At 42.9% G+C, this 23165-nt stretch overlaps 1 protein-coding gene across 1 annotated transcript in view; it reads left to right on the top strand.

The window, feature by feature from the left end:
- The first annotated feature begins 9661 nt into the window (after nt 1-9661).
- The window catches only part of rps6ka1 (ribosomal protein S6 kinase a, polypeptide 1), a 113704-nt gene continuing 100200 nt past the window's right edge, over nt 9662-23165 (top strand). Inside the window, exon 1 of the mRNA XM_029674977.2 lies at nt 9662-10310. Within this exon, the coding sequence (XP_029530837.1) occupies nt 10248-10310 (63 nt within the window). The 5' untranslated portion in view covers nt 9662-10247. The remainder of the gene's footprint in view (nt 10311-23165) is intronic.

The following is a 23165-nucleotide window of genomic DNA, read 5'->3' on the forward strand; positions in this document are numbered from 1 at the left end:
TAAAACAATAGTAGAAAGACATTTGAAAAAAGAGTAGCAAGGCTGTATACAGACACCTGTTAGTCAGGCTTATTGAGGTAGTATGTACATGTAGGTATTGTTAATGTGACTGTGCATATATGATGAACAGAGAGTAGCAGAAGCGTAAAAAGAGGGGTTGGCGGGTGATGGGACACAATGCAGATAGCCCGGTTAGTCAATGTGCGGGAGCACTGGTTGGTCGGGCCAATTTAGGTAGTATGCACATGAATGTATAGTTAAAGTGACTAAGCATATAAGACAAACAGAGAGTAGCAGCTGCGTAAAAGAGGGGTTGGGGGGGGGGGTTACACAATGCAAATAGTCCGGGTAATCATTGGTTACCTGTTCAGGAGTCTTATGGCTTGGGGGTAAAAACTGTTGAGAAGCCTTTTTGTCCTAGCCTTGGCACTCCGGTACCGCTTGCCATGCGGTAGTAGAGAGAAGAGTCTATGACTGGGGTGGCTGGGGTCTTTGACAATTTTTAGGGCCTTCCTCTGACACCGCCTGGTGTAGAGGTCCTGGATGGCAGGCAGCTTTGCCCCAGTGATGTGCCTTGCGGTCGGAGGCCGAGCAATTGCCATACCAGGCAGTGATGCAACCGGTCAGGATGCTCTCGGTGTTGCAGCTGTAGAACCTTTTGAGGATCTCAGGACCCATGCCAAATCTTTTTAGTTTCCTGAGGGGGAATAGGCTTTGTCGTGCCCTCTTCACAACTGTCTTGGTGTCTTCAGACCAATCTTGAAGCTCTTAACCTGCTCCACTACAGCCCCATCGATGAGAATGGGGACGTGCTCGGTGCTCCTTTTCCTATAGTCCACAATCATCTCCTTAGTCTTGATTACATTGAGGGATAGGTTGTCATTCTGGCACCACGCGGCCAGGTCTCTGACCTCCTCCCTGTAGGCTGTCTCGTCATTGTCGGTGATCAGGCCTACCACTGTTGTGTCGTCAGCAAACTTAATGATCGTGTTGGAGTCGTGCCTGGCCATGCAGTCGTGGGTGAACAGGGAGTACAGGAGGGGACTGAGCACGCACCCCTGGGGAGCTCCAGTGTTGAGGATCAGCGTGGCAGATGTGTTGCTACCTACCCTCACCACCTGGGGGCGGCCTGTCAGGAAGTCCAGGATCCAGTTGCAGAGGGAGGTGTTTAGTCCCAGGATCCTTAGCTTGGTGATGAGCTTTGAGGGTACTATGGTGTTGAACGCTGAGCTGAAGTCAATGAACAGCATTCTCACATAGGTGTTCCTTTTGTCCAGGTGGGAAAGGGAAGTGTGGAGTGCAATAGAGATTGCATCATCTGTGGATCTGTTTGGGCGGTATGCAAATTGGAGTGGGTCTAGGGTTTCTGGGATAATGGTGTTGATGTGAGCCATTACCAGCCTTTCAAAGCACTTCATGGCTACGGATGTGAGTGCTATGGGTCTGTAGTCATTTGGGCATGTTGCCTTTGTGTTCTTGGGCAAAGGGACTATGGTGGTCTGCTTGAAGCATGTTGGTATTACAGACTCAAACAGGGACATGTTGAAAATGTTAGTGAAGACACCTGCCAGTTGGTCAGCACATGCCCGGAGCACACGTCCTGGTAATCCATCTAGCCCCGCAGCCTTGTGTATGTTGACCTGTTTAAATGTCTTACTCATGTCGGCTACGGAGAGCGTGATCACACAGTCGTCCGGAATAGCTTGCCTCAGTGTTGCTTGCCTCGAAGCGAGCATAGAAGTGATTTAGCTCGTCTGGTAGGCTCGTGTCACTGGGCAGCTCGCGGCTGCGCTTCCCTTTTGTAGTCTGTAATAGTTTGCAAGCCCTGCCACATCTGACGAGCGTCGGAGCCGGTGTAGTATGATTCAATCTTACATTTACATTTACATTTAAGTCATTTAGCAGACGCTCTTATCCAGAGCGACTTACAAATTGGTGCAGGCCTGTATTGACGCTTTGCCTGTTTGATGGTTCGTCGCAGGGCATAGCGGGATTTCTTGTAAACTTAGAGTCCCGCACCTTGAAAGCGGCAACTCTACCTTTTAGCTCAGTGCGAATGTTGCCTGTAATCCATGGCTTCTGGTTGGGGTATGTACATACAGTCACTGTACATAAAACACAGCCATGAATAAAGAATGATACCAACACATCCTCTGAGAGCAACTTCTCCTAACCATCCAGGAACAGTTTGGTGACGAACAATGCCTTTTCCAGCATGATGGAGCACTTTGTCATAAGGCAAAATTGATAACTAAGAGACTCAGAACAAAACATCGATATTTTGGGTCCATGGCCAGGAAACTCCCCAGACCTTAATCCCATTGAGAACTTGTGGTTCGGAAGTTAATTGACAGCATGCCAGGGCGGATTGCGGAGGTCTTGAAAAAGAAGGGTCAACACTGCAAGTATTGACTCTTTGCATCAACGTCATGTAATTGTCAATAAATGCCTTTGACACTTATGAAATGCTTGTAATTATACTTCAGTGTTCCATAGTAGCATCTGACAAAAATATCTAAAGACACTGAAGCAGCAGACTTTTTGGAAATTAATATTTGTGTCATTCTCAAAATTTTTGGCCACAGCTGTCCTACACTGAACTCTGTAATGTATGTACTAAACTATACTGTGCTGTGCTGCACAGAACAATGTATTTTTTTTATATTACTAGGTAAGTTGACTGAGAACACTTTCTCATTTACAGCAACAACCTTGGGAATAGTTACAGGGGTGAGGATGGGGGATGAATGGGCCAGTTGGAAACTGGGGATAATGTACTGTACTGAGCTCTATTGTGCTGTACATTGATGTTCCTCCGCTCTCTCCACTGGCTTCCAGTTGAAGCTCGCATCCGCTACAAGACCATGGTGCTTGCCTACGGAGCTGTGAGGGGAACGGCACCTCAGTACCTCCAGGCTCTGATCAGGCCCTACACCCAAACAAGGGCACTGCGTTCATCCACCTCTGGCCTGCTCGCCTCCCTACCACTGAGGAAGTACAGTTCCCGCGCAGCCCAGTCAAAACTGTTCGCTGCTCTGGCCCCCCAATGGTGGAACAAACTCCCTCACGACGCCAGGACAGCGGAGTCAATCACCACCTTCCGGAGACACCTGAAACCCCACCTCTTTCAGGAATACCTAGGATAGGATAAAGTAATCCTTCTCACCCCCCTTAAAAGATTTAGATGCACTATTGTAAAGTGGCTGTTCCACTGGATGTCTTAAGGTGAACGCACCAATTTGTAAGTCGCTCTGGATAAGAGCGTCTGCTAAATGACTTAAATGTAAATGTAAATGTCCAAACGTGAAACATAGACGTCTATGATTGGTTCAGATTTGGTCATTCAAATAATAACCAGTGTGTAGAATAATACCCAAGTATTATACCCAAGGAGGATTTTGCATATTTATTCCTTTATGTACTTATTTAGGATACATCCCTATGAAGAGAATAACGTTCATATCCATAATTATGCATTTCTGTGTAGTACAGATCAAGGACCCATGATGAAATTCAGTTACCGCAATTCCGTTACCAGGTGTAAAAAGAACTTCACTTACTGTAGTTTAATAACCAAAAGTGTTTTTGTTTTTTTAAGTCAATGTGTCATGTCATAGAAGTCACTCCATTCTTTCTGCATACATCATTGAATCTTAATTTGGAGCAGATATTTAACAGAGCTTTTGGAAAATGTGGACACAAAACATTTAGGGGGACTTTAGTGAAATTCTGTTACTGAACTTTGCATCTGAACAGTTCTTCCAGAGAAATTGTCAGTATAAATTGTTAAAAGTAGTTATTGTGCATAGAGTTGTATGGGTCGTTAAACTTTGAAATCAATGGTGTTTGTTTGGCAATAATTTTAAGTGAAAATTCGGTTACCATGGAATTGCCACGCTCTCCTCCTTTCTCTTGCTATTCTACCCATCACTGTGTCTCTATCCACCATGCTTTTCATCAATGTCAACTCCAATTGAAAATGAAGTTAAATAACAATGTCAGCTTTGTCTCAGTTACCATTCTATCTAATTTGCAGACCGCTGTTTTTGGACTCAAACCTGCCACTTAGTCTGTCTCAGTACTCAGTCCAGACATCACGCACTAGTCCCGTCTCAGAGAATCTGGGCTTAAGGCAGCCACTCTCTCTCTCTCTCACACACACACATGCATGCACACAAACACACTCTATCTCATACACAAACACGCATCTACACACACATGCCACCACACACACTCTCTCACTGTTTCACACATGCACACACACAGGCACACACACACAACCCCTGCTCCCTCCTGCCAGGGTTTCCCCTGGGTTTCCACAACTGGCCTTCACCTTGTGATGTCACCACCGCTATGCAGAGACAGAAATCCCAATGGGGGGGCAATTCAGACCTAAGTTGTGTGAGTAAATGGAACTTAATTCCCTTTTTATGCAGCTTTCTTTCTATGCATATTCTGACCTTGATCTTAAGCATGGGGAAGACGTGCCAGCCATACGTTTGGGGTGGAGATCACAGAAATCGAGGTGAGGCAGAGTTGTAATTCTGACCTTGACTTAATTCCCTCATGATTCCACCACCTTTACACATGAGTGGACTATGAATAAGGTTGAGCTACGTATTTTCTCCGATAAGAATGACACCATTATTCACTAGAATTTATAATTTGATAAGAGCTATTAGGTAAATGGTTAGTTCTAATCAGTTTGGCGACAGGGATGATAATACTCAGAAACACTGAGAAAGCATAGCGATTACTTTAGATTATCTTATGATCATTTTTTTGTACCTTTATCTTTCACATTCATGGAGATGAATGGGAAACCAGTCATATGAAAGAACTGAACATTTTATCAACATGACAGGTAAATATGTTGGCTTCTTTTCCACAGTGAAGTAGGCTATAAATAGCTGTGCTGTTATTCTGAATTGTAATTGTATGGCCTTCTAAATTTGAGGGGATGGAATTTGGAGACCCAAGCTAAATTTGCTACTGTGGAAAGCCTTGCGCAATGATCATCCGAACCTACTGAGTTGATTTGTGTGCTCTAGAATGTTTTAATTATATACAGTTGAAGTTGGAAGCTTACATACACCTTAGCCAAATTCCCTGTCTTAGGTCAGTTAGGATCACCACTTTATTATAAGAATGTGAAATGTCAGAATAATAGTAGAGAGAATTATTTATTTCAGATTTTATTTCTTTCATCACATTCCCAGTGGGTCAGACGTTCACATACACTCAAATTAGTTTTTGGTAGCATTGCCTTTAAATTGTTTAACTTGGGTCAAACATTTTGGGTAGCCTTCCACAGGCTTCCCACAATAAATTGGGTGAATTTTGGCCCATTCCTCCTGACAGAGCTGGTGTAACTGAGTCAGGTTGGTAGACCTCCTTGCTCGCACATGCTTTTTCAGTTCTGACCACACAGTTTCTATAGGATTTAGGTCAGGGCTTTGTGATGGCCACTCCAATACCTTGACTTTGTTGTCCCTAAGCCATTTTGTCACAACTCTGGAAGTATGCTTAGGGTCATTGTCCATTTGGAAGACCCATTTGCGACCAAGCATTAACTTCCTGACTGATGTCTTGAGATGTTGCTTCAATATCCACAATTTTCCTCCCTCATAATGCCATCTATTTTGTGAATTGCACCAGTCCCTCCTTCAGCAAAGCACCCCCACAACATGATGCTGCCACCCCCGTGGGATGGTGTTCTTCTGCTTGCAAGCCTCCCTCTTTTTCATCCAAACATAAGGATGGTCATTATGGCCAAACAGTTCTATTTTTGTTTCATCAGATCAGAGGACATTTCTCCAAAAAGTACTATCTTTGTCCCCGTGTGCAATTGCAAACCGTAGTCTGGCTTTTTTATGGCAGTTTTGGAGCAGTGGCTTCTTCCTTGCTGAGCGGCCTCTGAGGTTATGTCGATATAGGACTTGTTTTACTGTGGATATAGATACTTTTGTACCTGTTTCTTCCAGCATCTTCACGAGGTCCTTTGCCCTTGTTCTGGGATTGATTTGTACTTTTCACACCAAAGAACTCATCTACTTCCTGAGCGGTATAACGGCTGTGTGATCCCATTGTGTTTATACTTGCGTACTATTGTTTGTACAGATGAACGTGGTACCTTCAGGCGTTTGGTTCATCCTTGGGAGCAATTTCCAGACTTTTTTCTGAGGTCTTGGCTGATTTCTTTTGATTTTCCCATGATGTCAAGCAAAGAGGCACTGTTTCAAGGTAGGCCTTGAAATACATCCACAGGTACAACTCCAAAAGACTCAAATTATGTCAATTAGCCTATCAGAAGTTTCTAAAGCCATGACATAATTTTCTGGAATTTTCCAAGCTGTTTAAAGGCACAGTCAACTTAGTGTATGTAAACTTCTGACCAACTGGAATTGTGATACAGTGAATTATAAGTAAAATAATCTGTCTGTAAACAATTGTTGGAAAAATGACTTGTGGCATGCACAAAGTAGATGTCCTAACCGACTTGCCAAAACTATAGTTTGTTAACAAGAAATTTGTGGAGTGGTTGAAAAACTAGTTTTAATGACTCCAACCTAAGTGTATGTAAACTTCTGACTTCAACAGTATATGCCTGGACTTTTCTGTTTTTTTTTACAATTTGTATCATGTTTAATATTAGCCACTATTGGTAGCCACCCTCAGAAATACCCACACACATTTATAACTGTCACTTTAGTGTTGGTTTCTTTCAATTTGTAGCCTACGTTTGTAGCCTGCATCCTTCCATTTCATTTTGTTGAACTTTCTTTCCTTTGACTTGTCCGTGTGGACAAGTCAACCCTTAATAATTATTAACCCTTAATAATCTACAATATCAGATCATTTTTTGATCTAACAAAAAGAGGTGAATATGCATATTTTGATGGCTTTCTTTCATTGATCCCTAATATTCAGAACCTGTTCTCTCGATATACTGCAGACTATTCTTGTGAATCTGTCAAGAAAATTCCAGATAAATAAACACACCGTATTTAAATGGATGGGTTACGATGTACTGAAACCCCTATTGAATGAAAACTCCATGAGGAAATCTGTCGGCCAAAAAGTGGGAAGGTTTTCGGGGGTTGAATGACATTTTATTCAGTGTGCATAAGGGAGCAACACCCAAAGAGTTCATGACGCACCTGTATACGGTAAGTCTGAATACCAAATACTGAGAAGTGCTTAAATCAAAACGTGTATAAAAGGAATAGATTTTCTATGTGTGAATCGGCCCCATAGTCCCTTATGGCTACTACCACTGTACACAGATATGCTGCTTTAAAATGAACCATAACCTTCGTCGAGCTGTTATACAAAAATGTATAATTAGCCAAAATTGAATCGGGAAAATGAATTGCATTTTTTATTAGGATTAGCTCTGAGATTGAAAGCCATAATCTCTGCTGGTTCATACTGTAAAGACTGATAGATCAAAGAATCAAACCTACTTCTTTTTCGTTACAAAGTGTGCTTCTCAATGCACAACCACACTGACACTTTATTTGATTAGATTAGTGGGTGTTAACTGGCATGTTGTCATAGAGCAAGACATGACATTCAGCTTCACATCCCTTTAGGCAGGTGTGTGCGTGCGTGTTGCACTTTGGATGCCAGACCAGGGGGGAATAAAGACTGATACAGTAACCGTTTCAACAGAGTTGTGTAGTGAGGGAAAGGTAGACAATTGAGGGAGTGCCTGTGGGATTCCCTTGATGTCTGTTTCTGCTCTGTATCAATCACTAGGACAAATTAGTTCATAAGAGTTTGGGGAAAAAGTTGAATGTGATACAACCTGTGTGATGGATGACCACCCCCTAAGTGGCGTTAGTGTGCCCTAACCCGGCTAAGAGCAATTTGTTTTTCTTCCAACAAGACAGATCCATTACAATCACCAAAGATGTTGGATAAATGAAGATGTCTTACTTATTGAAAGAAATGGCCACAGTTCCGGTCTACTAACTGTAAGGGGTAGCTCTCCCACAGACACCAATGCGATAGCAGCTGGTTCTGATCCACTTAGTTAATTGACTGTATATGAACCAGAAAAAGGGGGCCAGTGAGATGTCTTGCTACCTTTTCCATCTCTGATGTGCACCCCTTTGGCGTCCCAAGGACCGAGTTTGGGAAACCCTGGAGGGGATTGTCATATTTAGGAGGCCTTGACAAATGATTGAATAATTTGCACCATGCTGTATCAATTGTTGTGATTTTTTTTCTTCCAAAGCTCTCCGACACATCTTAGAGTAAAAAGAGTTGAATACAAGAAAATCCTTTGGAAACTGTAGTTCAATGGTTTTGTACATTTAGGCTGCCTCTTGAGACAGAACAGAACTGGACAATATGCAATAAAATGAAAATTAATTAAATAAAATTCATACAATGTGATTTCTGGATTTTTGTTTTAGATTCAGTCTCTCACAGTTGAAGTGTATCTATGATAAAAATTACAGACCTCTACATGCTTTGTAAGTAGGAAAACCCGCAAAATCGGCAGTGTATCAAATATTTGTTCTCCCCACTGTATTTCACAGCGGTTTAGATGGTTCAATTATTCTCTATTCTCCTTGTTTTTTCACAAACTTTAATTAGGCAAGCTAGCATTTTAGGATTTTGAATGGGAATTTATTGTGTGTACCCACAAGGTTAGTTAAACAAGCCTGTGTGTGTGTGTGTGTGGATGGCTTAAATTGAGAATATATTAATAGTGCAAGTATTCATCCTAATTTTTGTCATACTGTAGATCTAGCCAGCACCTGCCTCTATGGTAGATGTTGTCTGGTTACCAATGGTAACCTAATTCAACCAGGAACAATATCCACTCAGCCCAGTCAATGGAGTAGATGGAAAGGGAAACACAGCAGAGCACTATTCTCTCCGACCTGCACTCTGTATGAAAACGCTTTGTGGCAAACGGGGCACAGACGTCAAGTCAACATCTATTCCACGTTGGTTCAACGCAATTTCATTGAATTGACGTGGAAACAACGTTGATTCAACCAGTGTGCCCAGTGGGAAACAAAGACCTAAACAAATGCACATAGGCCTATACATTAACACAATGGCCCTCGACGATGCACAGATCAATTGATACACCACACTCAAAGAAATTGTATTGAATTTGTATGTTTAAATGTAAAGTATCGATCTGGTTTCCTTCAAACCCAAATGCATCATGTACCATGTCTTTTTGAAGGGACATTGATAGACAAATGCAATATCTTTAAACTCATTATATGACGCTATAAATGAGTAAAATTGAGAAGCAACGTTTAGGGTTAGAATTATGGTTAGGTTTAGGATTAAGGTTAGGTTTTGGGGTAAATTTTTTGGCATGATACCTCTGTGCATAACAATGTATCACCATCATCGCCCTCTTCTTCTTGTTCTCTTCCTCTTCGTTCCCTTCTTTTTTTTAGCATCATACTGAACAAAATTCTCTTCGAGGTCTTATTACGCTACCAACATTTTATTTGATTAATGTCAACAAGCGCCAATTGTGGGCTTTTGGCGCATTACGTAGGCCTATGCATAATTTGCAGTTCAACCAGCATCCAGGGGATGGCGAAAATACGTTTGGGCGGACCGACCGAGAAGGGGCTGGATGAAATCCGTCTGGAGTCTGACAATAATTGGTCGAGTTGATACGCTACATTCTGGAGGATGAACCAGCGGACAGAACGAAGTCCCGCTCCGAGGAATCTCTCAGAAACACAGAGGAAAAGAGAAGCTGTATGCCTATAATATAATAGGCTGCATCGTAGATTAATTAGGTTACATGGACACAAGAGAAGGCTAATTATTTCGGCGGAGGAATATAATTGCATAGCGATAGCCTATTAAGCGGATTGGAGTTTAAGCGCTACAGCCAGCACCTCTCTTCTCGTCAAATCTGAATGTAGGCTACCCGTGTGAAGGGGTTACTCAAAGCCTCACCTTGTTATTATCGTGCTTATTGCTGTTGGAATTGCTTGTTTCTGAAGAGGTGGTCATTATACGACGTCATTTTGAAGCGATTATATTAGTTTGGAGTCGACGGCTGCGGAGTGCGACTGGATGCATGTCTTGCATCGGGGATTGAAGTGATAGGCTACATCTCAACGGACCAGACTTCAAATTGTGAATGAACAATACCTTGTCAAGGGCAACGCAACCTCAATCTAAAACCCAATAAATCTGGGCAAACTCAACTTGTATTTCGGCAGCAGAGGGAGAAACTAAAAACCTGCAGAATGCCTCTTGCACACCTTGCGGAACCCTGGCCCCAAATGGAGCTAGTTACACTGGACTCCGAGGTAAGGACACTATTGAACAGTTTGTTAAAATTACTATTTTCATTCCGCGTGCCAAAAATATCCGTAGGCTAAACTTTTCCATTCTGATTATTGTTGCTCGTGGAAATACATTTGCCAATGAATGCCCAAAATGCAATATGTTTTTGACTAGTTTATATGCACTTTTTTTTGAACACTTGAAATACTGCACCAAACATTGCTGAAGACCAAAAACGTCAAATCAAGAAGTCATGTTCGACTAATTCAGACTTTTGAGGAAGTGTATACTGGCTATGTTATTATGTCTCGAGGGACAAACAGTAATATTGCTGGGGTTTATTTTCTAGTTTCAAGTGAATTTATTTTAAGGGCTTATGCGAGGCACGGACGTTAACTTCGCCTAGCCGAGTTTTGCTTGGAGCAAACCAAACCTAACATGTGGACGCATTTATTGCATTCGCTCTGGAACCTGGTTGCCTATCTGGGTGTGAGCCAGGTGCCCCGTTTTGGCCGATGGCGCAGTCGGCTAAAGGTGGTGAATAGATGTCTCACTCAGGACTTTAATCGTTTAAAAAAATGGGTGGCTCTCCCATAGGCACCAATGCAGTAACAGCTGGGTCTCATCTGCTTAGTTTATTGGCTGTATATGAACCAAAAAACATGAGGGAGTGGGATGTCTCGCTATCTCTTCCGTCTCTGAATCGCTCCAAAACGAAATGTGACGTAATGTGACGCACGTGGAATAATAGGATTCTGTGTTCACATGCAAAAGTGATTGCCTTCCAATGGAAACTATTACAACATTCAAACATTTTATGGCGCGCGCTTGCAAAATACATTTAGAAATCTATGTTATTCAATTATTGCACCCACACTGCTCGCGAGCGTCTGCGTTGCCAAGGGCTAAAATAGAAATCAGTTCTATTTCTGACGCAGATCACGCTGCAAGTCATGCCTCTCCCATCTCCTCATTGGTTATACCCACTTGGTTGACTGAAAGACGAACCAAGTCAGTGGCGTTAAGGCACCTAATTTAAGAAAGTTGCCAATCGCAATATAAAGTCAAGAGAAGGAAGAGGGATGACTTTAAACGATTCGGTTGACTGTTTTATGTGTGGATTAATTGTCGGAGTAGAGGTATTTGTGCATTTCAGGTAAAATAACCACTCAATGTTTATATCCCAGGACAAATTTGCTGTTGCTAGCTAAATAGGACAAATTATCTAGCAAGTGCAAGCTAGCTAGCTAAATTGCCATAAATGTTTAATGCTTTTCGACCTGTCCCCAATCTAATATAGTTGGTTCAGAGTTTGTTTTGATATTTTAACCTGCGTGTCGTGATCGCGTTTAGTGTTGGGGATAAAATACAATTACGCACGATGGCGCATGCGCACAGCCTGTTTGTGTTCCGTGTAATGCTGCCTTGTTGACACCATGGCCGAGCAGCGCAGATTACTGTTTGATTTGAGATTGTGCTCCTCACTCATCTCTTTTGCGCGTTCACGTCACAGGCCATAGACCGGCGAACTTAATCGAACCTTTTCAATGTAGACATGTGAATGATAGTGTAGCTGAAGTGGGATGTGCTGAGGAATTTATAATTTTGTGTAACAGATTACAATATTGTATCATGGATCAGTTTAACTTTTTAAAAGTGTTCAACCTAGCAGTTTATGGGCAGGTGAGATTCTGGCCATCTATCCTCTTTGCATGTCCTGGCTTTTGAGTGCGTAATATTTTTTTCAATTAACTTTTTACCCCTTTTTCTCCCCAATTTCGTGATCTCCAATTAGTTAGTCTTGTACCATCGCTGCAACTCGGGAGAGGTGAAGGTCGAGAGCCGTGCGTCCTCCGAAACACGACCCTGCCAAGCCACACTGCTTCTTGACACACTGCTCGCTTAAACCGGAAGCCAGCCGCATCAATGTGTAGGGAGAAACACGGTACAACTGGCGACTGTGTCAGTTTGCATGCGCCTGACCTGCCTCAGGAGTTGCTAGAGCGCGATGGGACAAGGACAAACCCTCCCCCTAACCAGGATGACGCTGGGCCAATTGTGCGCTGCCTCATGGTTCTCCATTGCGACCGGCTGCGACACGGCCCGGGATCGAACCTGGATCTGTAGTGACACCTTAGACCACTGTGCCACTCGGGAGGCCTGATGAATGCCTTCTGAATGTAATTATGTACTATACCACCACAGCATGTCTTCCCTGCACCACGGATCAGGGCAATTTTAAATTAGAGTTTTGCTTCTTTTTTTTTACAACTAAAATCTCTATTTGTGACGTAAATGGAATGGTCCAGACACTTTTTGCTATTTCACTGGTCTTTGAGAAATTTACCCCAACCAGTGATTCACTTAATCCTCTTTGTGCAGTATGGGGACTCGGGCAAAAACATGATACATTGTGAAAAAACCCCCACCTAAAATATGTCCTTTTTTAGAAAGAAAAGAAAAAGCTCTCAGTATAGTGTTGCAGGTATGTTGTACACATGAAATTGTAATTCCGAACTTCATCCGCGGCGTTATAATTCTATTTGTTTGCGACTTGAGCGATACCGCTCCATCCATTCTAACAGCAGAAATGGAGAATTGGTTATGGAAAAAACCAAATTCTGCTTTAATGGATGCACCTCGCTTAATCCATTTGTTTACAATTGAACCTCCTCCCATGGAGGCTTCCACGGCTATAGATCGTTCAGAAAAAGTCTGCTCCCTTGACAAAGCTGAAATGTCTGTTCTGTTTCCTCCAAAAAAAAAACATGTTTGAATTACAATTAGTTTCGGGAGGAGCAGAAATTGTCAATGTGTAGTAATGTAGAGCTAGATGACTGTCTTTTGAATGCATCACACTGGGAACTTTCTCATTTTAGCTTGAGGCTGTAAGTCACAGCACAGCTCTCATCGGCACCTGGTCCCACTCCAACCTTGTACCGATAGGCAGCCGAGGCCAGGGTAGATTGATTGAGATGTAAAGGGAGAGCTCTGCCCCTGCTAGACAGACGGTCACGGCTGGGTTTGGAGAGCTGGGTTTTTTATTGATTGAACAGTTGTGCTTGGGTTACTTTCTGATGGGACAAGCCAAGGTCAGATTCATGAACAGCTTTATGGCAGAGTTGCCACGGCACTGACTGTCAAAAGTACGAACTCTGTTCAGATTCTACCATTGGTCCTTTGCTATACTATAGCTGATGATGTCAGTTGTTTACTGTTGACAATTGATGTCTACACTATACAACTGCAGTTCTAAATAGTAGGATGTTAAATCTGCAAGCCTATTGTTGTGAATGTCTAATCAGAATAGAAATGTGACAATCACAACATGCACTGAATACATCCACTCGGTGCGAGGAGATACTCGCTATCAGGTAACAGCTGATGAGCTGCGTGTTTCCTGTCAATCTGTGTTTTGAAACCAGAGACTGTGCGACAGCTACAGATTCAGCCCAGGGTTGTCACATGGCACTTACTGTATGTTGCCCCTCAATTCCGATCTCTCTCCCTTCCTGTCTCTCCATTCCATGTGCTGTCACTGGATCACCACCAGGCTTCTTTAGGTCCCAGTTTGCTCCCTTCTCATCTTTGGCGCAACGAAAAACATGTACTGTATAATTTCATCTCAATATGCTGTATCTGTGTTCACACTTTCCCAACAACTTGAATATTTTTTGCTGTGGAGTCATTTAAACATTAGCGCTAGCAACAAGCTCCTCCCAGCCACTGCAGTACACCGCTAACATGACATAGGGAAATGCGTAGTTCATTAATGGAAATTGACATCTCATGTACAGTACAAGTAATCTAACAATTCCACAACAGCTATCTAATACACACAAATCTAAAGAGATGATATGTACACTTACTGTCAAAGTTTGGGGTCACTTAGAAATGTCCTTGTTTCTGAAAGAAAAGCCTTTTTCCTTTTTTTTTTTGTCCATTTTAAAATGACATCAAATTGATCAGAAATACAGTGTAGACATTGTTAATGTTGTAAATGGAAACGTCAGATTTTGAATTGTGCTGATTTAAATAAGCAATAAAATTGGCGTCCTTTCGACTAGTTGAGTATCTGGAGCATCCGCATTTGTGGGTTCGATTGCAGGTGTGAATCGCCCATACATTTGGAAAAATGGTAACGATTTTTAGGCCATATCGCCCAGCCCAAGTCACAACTCACAGTTGGGTCCCCAGCTGGTGTCCTTCCTTTCACTGGCGGCGTACTGTTATGTTCAGCTCATCATTGTCTTTCTGTTGTCTGATTGTCATAGCAAGACTGGACCATTCTGTTGGCTCTTTCTGCCGCTCTCTCTCTCCAGTTAATGTTAACCTTCTCCCGGCTCGTTATGACACCTACCATGACACCTCCCCTCTTTCCATTTACTGTACCAAGCATCCTCACCCACTGAACACTGACTGGTTCAGATTTGAACATATCAATCATGGACATCTGTTTCACACGTTTGGACAGCACAGCTTTGAACGGAACAGTAAAGAAAAGTACTGCACAGTAGAGAACACGAGTCCATATACTGTACTGTACTAAACAGTGCCTTTGGAAAGTACTCGGACCCCTAGACTTTTTCCAAATTTTGTTAGGTTACAGCCTTATTCTAAAAATGATTTAAATCGTTTCCCCCCCCCTCATTACTCTACACACAATACCACAATGATAAAGCAAAAATAGCTTTTTAGACTTATTTTATTGAATATCTGAAGCATATAATATACTTGCAGTGAAGCCGCTCATAAACTGCATCGTACCAGTCATCCAACAGACTCCCAATCAGAGCGACACACAGAAGCATCCAGGTTCAATGCCCTGCTCAAGGGCACGTTGACAGATCTCCCACCAGGCCAAAAAATGTGGGAAAAAAATAAACAAACAAAATTAAACAAAGGACATCAAGGACAACTAAAATCATAACAGCAATGCCAACTGAATATGTTTGTTTGCATGTCTGGCACTATTACATGTATGTGTGTGTATTCTTTGTGTTTATTTGAATGCGAGAGTGTATGAATGTATACAAACACCTGCATGGCATCAGCCTCAGGCAAACCGGTATTAGTTGTAAAAACACTGCCCCTCAGTGACATTTTTGCTATTCAGACAGGCGCGCACGTACAGACACACGCACACGAGGGACAGGCAGGCACGGGTGGGCGAGCATTGGTACGCGCAGGTAGGAAGGTGGGTGCCACAGGCGAGCATGCGCAGCCAGGAAGGCGTGCCCGCAAAGATGGGAAGGCAGACACAAACGAGCAGGCAGGGGTGGGTGGTTAGGCAGACAGGCGCGCATACGAGGGGCAGGCATGGGAACACGCAGGCAGGGAGGGGGGTGCACGTGCAGGCATGCACAGACCGGTACGGGCGGGCGGTTAGGCAGACAGGCGCGCAGGCACACACACACGCACAGGCAGGAACTTGTAGGCGCACGCACAGACAGACACACATAGACAGACGTTTTGTGGGCTCCACAATCACCCAACCTCAACCCAATTGAGGTGGTTTGGGATGAGTTGGACCACAGAGTGAAGGAAAAGCAGCCAACAAGTGCTCAGCGTATGTGGGAACTCCTAGAGTTTTGGGAAAAGCATTCCAGGTGAAGCTGGTTGAGAAAATGCCAGGTTTGCAAAGCTGTCATCAAGGCAAAGTGTGGCTTCTTTGAAGATGTAAAATATATGTTGATTTGTTTAACACTTTTTGGGGTTAATACATGATTCCATATGTGTTATTTCATAGTTTTGATGTCTGCACTAATTTTTTACAATATTGAAAATAGTAAAAATAAAGACAAACCCTTGAATGAGTAGGTGTGTCCAAACTTTTGATTGGTTGTGTGTTTGTATATATAATATTTCTCCCCGATTTCGATCTTGTCTCATCACTGCAACTCCCCAACGGGCTCCGGAGGTGAAGGTCGAGTCATGCGTCCTCCGAAACATGATCCGCCAAACCGCGCCTATTAACACCCGCCTGCTTAACCCGGAAGCCAGCCGTACCAATGTGTTAGAGGAAACACTGTTCACCTGACAGCTGAGGTCGGACCCGGGTCTGTAATGAAACATTTTAGCACTGCGATGCTGTGCCTTAGACCGCTGCACCACTCGGGAGGTCTGAGTGTATAGTGTTAATGTGCATATGTGTGTGAGCGCTGTGTGTGTTTGCTCTGATTGGAATCTCAGGGGAGAGCGTGGTTAACTGCCTGGGCAACTTGGATCAGCCATGTGGAGCTAATGAGGCTGAAATGTGTAGAGTAGCATCTTCCACATTCTAGCTTCAACATCTCCTGAACACCCAGTGAATATTGCTACATTACTGCACACCTCAGAGGGAGGGAGGGAAGGAAGGAGAGGGGTAGAGGGAAGAAGTGAGAATGAGAGGGAAGTCGACACAGAAATTAGGGAAATGCATTCTTGAACTGGAAGAGTGCCAAACCAGTAGGCTTTCCTCCTCAAGGTGCTGATTGTTTGTGGATAAACCCCTCCTCCCAATGATTAGGTTTTTATGTCAGTGTTTCAAAACTACGTTTTGCCTTTCAGTTTTAGTTTATTAAAGGAATAGTTCACCTTAGGCTTGGGCGGTATGCCTTGCCTACCGGGGTATTTGGACAAAGCCGCGGGATGGTGTTTCAATACTGTCAACTATTTCTTAAGTTTTTCAATGTATGTGAATATTTGTAGCTACTGTTTAACTCTTGACACTCCTGGTATTTGGCCTGTGTGGATAGGGTTAAGTTGAAATGTTTCTTACAGAACTAATATGAAATGCATATGCATAACCATGGTAGCAAATGAAAGGGAATATTATTAGACTAAATGTAAGGCCACAACAGTTAATTTGACACGAGGCTGATTCCAAATGTTACACTGTTGATTTTATGTGTATTTTATATTTAAAGTACTTTTCGCTTCATTTGTTTTATATCGAACTCTGAAAATACTTTGGATTCATTCAGTAACATAAGAATATTCATGAACACAATCCGGCATCCCCGTCATCACACAATTACTTTTTTTCCATTCGCGTTTTAATTAGGGGGTAGATCAGCTTTAATATTGCAGATGGAGTTTGGCTTCCATCAATGTAATTGTCTGCATAATTTTCAATTCCACACTACCGTTCAACAGTTTGGGGTCACTTAGAAATGTCCTTATTTAAAAAATAAATAAAAAAACATATTTTTTGTCCATTATAAATTGATCAGAAATACAGTTTAGATATGGTTAATGTTGTAAATGACTATTGTAGCTGGAAACGGCTGATTAAAAAAATAATTAAAAAGGAATATCTACATAGGTGTACAGAGGCCCATTATCAGCAACCATCACTCCTGTGTTCCAGTGGCACCTTGTGTTAACTAATCCAAGTTTATTGTTTTTAAAAGGCTAAAAATGGCCAGAAACAAATCCCTTTCTTCTGAAAATTGTCAGTCTATTCTTGTTCTGAGAAATGAAGGCTATTCCATGCGAGAAATTGCTGTGTCCTCCCTTCACAGAACAGCGCAAACTGGCCCTAACCAGCTTTTATTTTTTTCCATCACATTCCCAGTGGGTCAGAATTTTACATACCGTAATTTCTGGACTATAAGCCGCTACTTTATTCCCACACTTTGAACCTCGCGGTTTATACAATGACGCGGCTAATTGATGGATTTTTCCCGCTTTCACAAGATTCATGCCGCCAAAAAAACTGAGCACCGTCACATAATGTGACGTAAATCGAGCGCGCTCAAACTTCCCATCATTCTGATTACGGTAGTCATTTTGTCACCCTCATCATGGCAAAGACACGGAGAAATGCATATGATGCAGCTTTCAAGTTGAAGGCGATAAATCTGGCTGTTGGAAAAGGAAATAGAGCTGCTGCATGGGAGCTTGGCCTTAATGAGTCGATGATAAGACGTTGGAAACAGCAGCGTGAGGAACTGACTCAGTGCAAAAAGACAACAAAAGCTTTCAGAGGGAAGAAAAGCAGATGGCCCAAAGTATTTGCAGCCACTCGACATCAGTGTAAATCGTGCATTTAAGGTGGCGCTCCTTGTTCAGTGGGAGGCTTGGATGACAAGTGGGGAGAAATCCTTCACTAAAACGGGCCGCAGGCGAAGAGCATCTTATGGTCAAGTCTGCCAGTGGGTCCTGACAGCGTGGAGCATTGTCAAAAAATCCACTATCATCAACGGGTTTCGAAAGGCTGGACTGCTGCGTGTTGAAGGGGCAGCATGAGCTCAGCGGGGTATTTGCCTCCGGATGAAAGTGACGAGAGCGACAATGAAAACGATCCAACATCGGATGAAGCAATTCTGAGGCTATTCAACTCCGACACCGAAGGAGATGACTTCAGTGGTTTCAGTGCACAGGAGGAGGAAGATGGTGACCAATGACTTTCTTGGTAGGCTACTGTTTTAATTTTTGTTACACAAGCCGTGTTTCGTTTAAAGGCTGTGTAAAGTTAATTTGTTTCAATGTACCGGTAGGCACCTGCGGCTTATAGGCTTATTTATGTACAAAATACATATTTTTTTAAATAATTCAGTGGGTGCGGTTTATATTCAGGTGCGCTTAATAGTCCAGCAATTACGGTACACTCAATTAGTATTTGGTAGCATTGTTCTTAAATTGTTTAACTTGGGTCAAATGTTTCAGGTAGCCTTCCACAAGCTTCCCACAATGATTTGGGTGAATTTTGGCCCATTCCTCCTGACAGAGCTGGTGTAACTGAGTCAGGTTTACAGGCCTCCTTGCTCGCACATGCTTTTTCAATTTTATAGGATAGAGGTCAGGGCTTTGGGTCTGGCCACTCCAATACCTTGACTTTTTGCTATAGCTTTGGAAGTATGCTTGGGGTCATTGTCCATTTGGAAGACCCATTTGCGACCAAGCTTTAACTTCCTGACTGATGTCTTGAGATGTTGCTTCATTATATCCACATCATTTTCCATCCTCTGATGCCATCTATTTTATGAAGTGCACCAGTCCCTCCTGCAGCAAAGCACCCCCACAACATGATGCTGCCACCCCCATGCTACACGGTTGGGATGATGATATTTGGCTTGCAAACCTCCCACTCTTTCCTCCAAACATAACGATAGTCATTATGACCAAACAGTTCGATTTGTGTTTCATCAGAGGCCTTTTCTCCAAAAAATATGATATTTTTCCCCATGTGCAGTTGCAAACTGTAGTCTGGCTTTTTTATGGCGGTTTTGAAGCAATGGCTTCTTCCTTCCTGAGCGGCATTTCAGGTTATGTCGATATAGGACTGATTTTACTGTGGATATAGATACTTTTGTACCTGTTTCCTCCAGCATCTTCACAAGGTCCTTTGCTGTTGTTCTGGGATTGATTTGCACTTTTCCCACCAAAGTACGTTCATCTCTAGGAGACAAAGTGTCTCCTTCCTGAGTGGTATGTCGGCTGCGTGGTCCAGTGGTGTTTATACTTGCGTACTATTGTTTGTACAGATGAACGTGGTACCTTCAGGCGTTTGGAAATTGCTCCCAAGGATGAACCAGACTTGTGGAGGTCTACACTATTTTTTTCTGAGTTCTTGGCTGATTGCTTTGGATTTTCCCATGGTGTCAAGCAAAAGAGGCACTGAGTTTGAAAGGTTGGCCTTGAAATACATCCACAGGTACATCTCCAATTGACTCAAATGATGTCAATTAGCCCATCAGTCATGAAATAATTTTCCAAGCGGTTTAAAGGCACAGTCAACTTAGTGTATGTAAACTTCTGACCCACAGGAATTATGATACAGTGAATTATAAGTGCAATAATCTGTCTGTAAACAATTGTTGGAAAAATTACTTGTCATGCACAATGTAGATTGTCCTAACCGACTTGCCAAAACCATGGTTTCTTTATAAGACGTTTGTAGAGTGGTTGAAAAATGAGTTTTAATGACTCCAACCTAAGTGTATGTAAACTTCTGTCTTCAACTGTATAGATTGTGTGTGTGCGTGCATGCATGAATAAATAGACTGGGTGGTTTGAGTGCTGATTGGCTGACAAATGTGGTATATAAGACCATATTCCATAGGTATGACAACACATTTTTTACTGCTCTAATTACGTTGGTAACCAGTTTATAATAAATCAAATCAAAATCAAATCAAATTTATTTATATAGCCCTTCGTACATCAGCTGATATCTCAAAGTGCTGTACAGAAACCCAGCCTAAAACCCCAAACAGCAAGCAATGCAGGTGTAGAAGCACGGTGGCTAGGAAAAACTCCCTAGAAAGGCCAAAACCTAGGAAGAAACCTAGAGAGGAACCAGGCTATGTGGGGTGGCCAGTCCTCTTCTGGCTGTGCCGGGTGGAGATTATAACAGAACATGGCCAAGATGTTCATAAATGACCAGCATGGTCGAATAATAGTAAGGCAGAACAGTTGAAACTGGAGCAGCAGCATGGCCAGGTGGACTGGGGACAGCAAGGAGTGATCATGTCAGGTTGTCCTGGGGCATGGTCCTAGGGCTCAGGTCCTCCGAGAGAGAGAAGGAGAAAATTAGAGAACGCACACTTAGATTCACACAGGACAGCGAATAGGACAGGAGAAGTACTCCAGATATAACAAACTGACCCTAGCCCCCCGACACATAAACTACTGCAGCATAAATACTGGAGGCTGAGACGGGAGGGGTCAGGAGACACTGTGACCCCATCCGAGGACACGACAGGACCAAACAGGAAGGATATAACCCCACCCACTTTGCCAAAGCACAGCCCCCACACCACTAGAGGGATAACTTCAACCACCAACTTTTCCATCCTGAGACAAGGCTGAGTATAGCCCACAAAGATCTCCGCCACGGCACAACCCAAGGGGGGAGGGGGTGCCAACCCAGACAGGATGACCACAACAGTGAATCAACCCACTCAGGTGATGCACCCCCTCCAGGGACGGCATGAAAGAGCCCCAGTAAACCAGTGACTCAGCCCCTGTAATAGGGTTAGAGGCAGAGAATCCCAGTGGAAAGAGGGGAACCGGCCAGGCAGAGACAGCAAGGGCGGTTCGTTGCTCCAGAGCCTTTCCGTTCACCTTCCCACTCCTGGGCCAGACTACACTCAAATCATATGACCCACTGAAGAGATGAGTCTTCAGTAAAGACTTAAAGGTTGAGACCGAGTTTGCGTCTCTGACATGGGTAGGCAGACCGTTCCATAAAAAATGGAGCTCTATAGGAGAAAGCCCTGCCTCCAGCTGTTTGCTTAGAAATTCTAGGGACAATTAGGAGGCCTGCGTCTTGTGACCGTAGCGTACGTGTAGGTATGTACGGCAGGACCAAATCAGAGAGATGGGTAGGAGCAAGCCCATGTAATGCTTTGTAGGTTAGCAGTAAAACCTTGAAATCAGCCCTTGCTTTGACAGGAAGCCAGTGTAGAGAGGCTAGCACTGGAGTAATATGATCAAATTTTTTGGTTCTAGTCAGGATTCTAGCAGCCGTATTTAGCACTAACTGAAGTTTATTTAGTGCTTTATCCGGGTAGCCGGAAAGTAGAGCATTGCAGTAGTCTAACCTAGAAGTGACAAAAGCATGGATTAATTTTTCTGCATCTGTTTTGGACAGAAAGTTTCTGATTTTTGCAATGTTACGTAGATGGAAAAAAGCTGTCCTCGAAATTGTCTTGATATGTTCTTCAAAAGAGAGATCAGGGTCCAGAGTAACGCCGAGGTCCTTCACAGTTTTATTTGAGACGACTGTACAACCATTAAGATTAATTGTCAGATTTAACAGAAGATATCTTTGTTTCTTGGGACCTAGAACAAGCATATCTGTTTTGTCCGAGTTTAAAATTAGAAAGTTTGCAGCCATCCACTTCCTTATGTCTGAAACACATGCTTCTAGCGAGGGCAATTTTGGGGCTTCACCATGTTTCATTGAAATGTACAGCTGTGTGTCATCCGCATAGCAGTGAAAGTTAACATTATGTTTTCGAATAACATCCCCAAGAGGTAAAATATATAGTGAAAACAATAGTGGTCCTAAAACGGAACCTTGAGGAACACCGAAATTTACAGTTGATTTGTCAGAGGACAAACCATTCACAGAGACAAACTGATATCTTTCCGACAGATAAGATCTAAACCAGGCCAGAACATGTCCGTGTAGACCAATTTGGGTTTCCAATCTCTCCAAAAGAATGTGGTGATCGATGGTATCAAAAGCAGCACTAAGGTCTAGGAGCACGAGGACAGATGCAGAGCCTCGGTCCGATGCCATTAAAATGTAATTTACCACCTTCACAAGTGCAGTCTCAGTGCTATGATGGGGTCTAAAACCAGACTGAAGCATTTCGTATACATTGTTTGTCTTCAGGAAGGCAGTGAGTTGCTGCGCAACAGCCTTCTCAAAAATTTTTGAGAGGAATGGAAGATTCGATATAGGCCGATAGTTTTTTATATTTTCTGGGTCAAGGTTTGGCTTTTTCAAGAGAGGCTTTATTACTGCCACTTTTAGTGAGTTTGGTACACATCCAGTGGATAGAGAGACGTTTATTATGTTCAACATAGGAGGGCCAAGCACAGGAAGCAGCTCTTTCAGTAGTTTAGTTGGAATAGGGTCCAGTATGCAGCTTGAAGGTTTAGAGGCCATGATTATTTTCATCATTGTGTCAAGAGATATAGTACTAAAACACTTGAGCGTCTCTCTTGATCCTAGGTCCTGGCAGAGTTGTGCAGACTCAGGACAACTGAGGTTTGGAGGAAAATGCAGGTTTAACCTCTTCCTTCTACCCTCTACTTTTTTGAACATTCTGTTAAAAATCGCGCAACATTTCAGCGCCCTGCTACTCATGCCAGGAATATAGTATATGCATTTGCTTAGTCTGTGTGGATAGAAAACACTCAGACGTTTATAAAACTGG

Source organism: Oncorhynchus nerka, linkage group LG12, assembly GCF_034236695.1.
Source record: "Oncorhynchus nerka isolate Pitt River linkage group LG12, Oner_Uvic_2.0, whole genome shotgun sequence".
NCBI classification, from domain to species: Eukaryota; Metazoa; Chordata; class Actinopteri; order Salmoniformes; family Salmonidae; genus Oncorhynchus; species Oncorhynchus nerka.